Genomic DNA, 3127 nt, shown 5'->3' with positions numbered 1-3127 from the left:
AACAACGACATTACTTCAATATGCAGAAACAAAGTTTAATTCAGTCAAAAGCATAAGCCGAAGCCTCATCTACATCTACTATGGTAAAGTGTGAAAATCATAATAATCCTAAAGCGACACTAAAGTCATGCATAAAAACAAATTAAAGTGCATTAATAAAATGCACAGATGAGGTCTGTAAATTGTGCATTTAAAAATGTAATTGTTCATTAAACACACAGATGTGTGTTCAGATCTCGAGCTCTTCAGGAAGAAACACAAATGAAGATCAACATTAGAATCCGACACACACACACACACACACACACACACACACTCCCAATGAAACAATGTAACATCTGAGCAGAACGAGCGGCTGTTCTGGATCAAATATTTGAATGTTTTGCATTGAAAATAAGATAAAAATATCTGAAAGGCACGTCTCTGTCTCTGTGTTTGAGTGTGTTATCTGGTTAAACACCGCTGGCACACACACACACACACACACACACACACACGGAATCTAACGGCTCACTTCTGAGAACAGAACATATTTTAGAGAGCTTATGCGATACATATGTGGCACTAAAGGATCAACATATTCGTATTTATATGGCACCATGGTACATATCCCAAAAAACATAATCATATATCCATGTTATCAAGTCATACATGTTACTTTGTGTCAGTTTGAGCTGAACACCAAAGCGCAACACAAAGAAGGATTTTCCCAGTCTCCATCGGTTGTTGATTAAAGAGTCTCTGAGAGGGAACGAGCTCGTTTCTCCCGAACACACACTCTGCGTTTGGAAAGTTTCGTCTCAGTCTGCCATCAGACACGGGCAGCGGCAACACGGAGTCCGTGGAGGAACTTTACAAACTTGATTCGATCCGTTAGATTGAGTGCGCGAGGGCAAACTTCACCGAGTATTTTACGCATGACGAACTTTCGGAATCTCTTTGGAGATATAAGCGATGGTCTTACCTTGGGATTCTTGAAGTGTTCCGGATGAGATCAGAAGAATATCGGCGAAAAGGAGAAACCACGTTAAAAGTCTCCGGTCCATCGCGCGAGCCTCGCAAACGCCCCGCGCGCTCCTCTCGTGCTCCTCCGCGACACACCGAGACTATTCCCGTTCGTCTGAGCCGTTACACCCCCGTCCGCGTGTTTGCACTAGTTTAACCGAGTCCGTTCGCCGTTACCGAGTTTAGGAGCGCCGCCGGAGGAGCGTGACGTCACTGCAACTCACGCGCGCGCGCGCGCCCTCTCTCTCTCTCTCTCTCTCTCTCTCTCTCTCTCTCTCTCTCTCTCCTCAAGATTCAAATAGCTTTATTGACATGGTGAAAGAAATCTTTATATTGCCAAAGCATTAATAACACTATAGCCTAGGATGAAAATAAATTAATAATATTAAAATAATAAAAATTAATAAAAATAATAAAAAATTACATGAAAATAAACATAGCAATACAAACGTTTAATCTTCTGATATTTATAACAGAGTCTCTAGGAATATAGTGGGTAGCTCTGGATTTTTTCCCAAATCCAGTTGCGTAGTTCAATGAGAGATGCGCGTGCACATCATCAGCAGAGCTGGATAATATTCCCCAAAGTCACACACGGAACTGCTGTGTGTGTGTGTGTGTGTGTGTGTGTGTGTGTGTGTGTGTGTGAAACGCAAGGAAACTTTAAAGCAGGGGTTTTCAGTCTGGCTCCGCAAGGGAGCGCTAGAGAGCCCGACAAAAAAAACGAATAAAGACAAAAGGTATAAAAAAAGGAATAATAATAACATAAATACAAAACTAAATTTGATTGGTATTAATAAACTAATTAGATTAAAATAAGTAATTGTTGTGCTAGAATAGCACATTCATTTAAGTAATATTCTGTATTATTTAAAATGTAAAAACTGTAATACCTTCCAAAATGCTATTTATATAATTTATCATAGTATACATTTGGTCTTTATACAATGAACTATATAGATGACCTATAGATGATATAGATATACAGATGTCTATATAGATGAAATGTAGGTTGTTCTTTATTTATTCCTGAGATATGTCCACTGCTCTGGGAAAAATAATTGATTTCTTTCTGTATTGTTTATGGGTTTTTAAATGATCATGATAATAATTAATAAGTCTTTATTGAGGCTTTGTTCATCACATTTTGAGTTTATTTAAATCCATTTTAATATGCATGTTCATTAGAGGGGCATGTTGTCACAGCGTGAAACTGCTGCTTTCTGACACTGGATGTTTTTAAAGAATGAAATCCTGTTTACAGTAAAACACAAAAAAATGAACGGCCAGCGATCTTCTGTACGTGTAGTTTATTTAAATAAAGACTATTTTTCTTAGATTTTTTGTCTTTTTCAAGTGTTTTTCCTACACCACACACACCACAACAGACACAAGTTATCATTTATTAATGCCATAAAGTAACAGCATATAAAACCTGTGACAACATGCCCCGTCCCGACATTCATGGAGATCACAGCGCTCGCCTCTGAATGTAAATCGACATCAGTGTGTTTCCCTGTCTTCACTGGTCATTGATATGTTTGTTTGGAGGACAGAATTCCCAGTAGGTTTTCCTATTGAACTGGGCAGTTTATGTGACTGGACGTTTGACCCGAAACCTTATCCGCCCCGTGGGACGACTTGCCCCGTCTCAGCTGACATGTTTGTGTGTGTGAATCAATAACAATTAAAGAGGACAGTATTCCCAAAGTGTCCTCATATAACACGGATCAGTTTCAACACATTCATCCTGGAAAACAAGGCAACATCCGGTCTTCTCCTGACCCCGTGACCCCGTGACCCCGAAGCCTTGTGTCGACAGGTTTAATCGTATGCGAGTGTGTGAACCCTCTGTCTCAGTATATGCATCTAAACTTCATAGCCAGCACAGATCTTGCTGAGTTGCGTTTGCTTCTGCTGACCACTACAGTCTCGGTTATGAAGCTAAAGCACTTTCTGGAAGCCTCTCTGGATCAGCACGTGTGCCGAACGCCGAGGACATACATGTGCAGGTCTCAGACCGGCTCGTCTCAGGATTCCTGGAGTCCAGAGGACACACATTCACAGATAATCAGATGTTCATGGTTTCTGCTGCTTTTATTCTCAGCCTTCAGAAGATCCA

At 40.3% G+C, this 3127-nt stretch overlaps 1 protein-coding gene across 9 annotated transcripts in view; it reads right to left on the bottom strand.

The window, feature by feature from the left end:
• Positions 1-1237, bottom strand: part of ptprma (protein tyrosine phosphatase receptor type Ma) — a 262637-nt gene extending 261400 nt beyond the window's left edge. For all 9 annotated transcript variants that reach the window (XM_082184699.1, XM_082184700.1, XM_082184704.1 and 6 more), the window contains exon 1: positions 965-1237. In XM_082184699.1, the coding sequence (XP_082040825.1) occupies positions 965-1046 (82 nt within the window). In that variant the 5' untranslated portion in view covers positions 1047-1237. The remainder of the gene's footprint in view (positions 1-964) is intronic.
• Between the last annotated feature and the right edge of the window lie 1890 nt (positions 1238-3127).

This window comes from Leuciscus leuciscus, assembly GCF_965113295.1.
Source record: "Leuciscus leuciscus genome assembly, chromosome: 11".
NCBI classification, from domain to species: Eukaryota; Metazoa; Chordata; class Actinopteri; order Cypriniformes; family Leuciscidae; genus Leuciscus; species Leuciscus leuciscus.
This window is presented reverse-complemented; position numbering and strand designations above follow the sequence as displayed.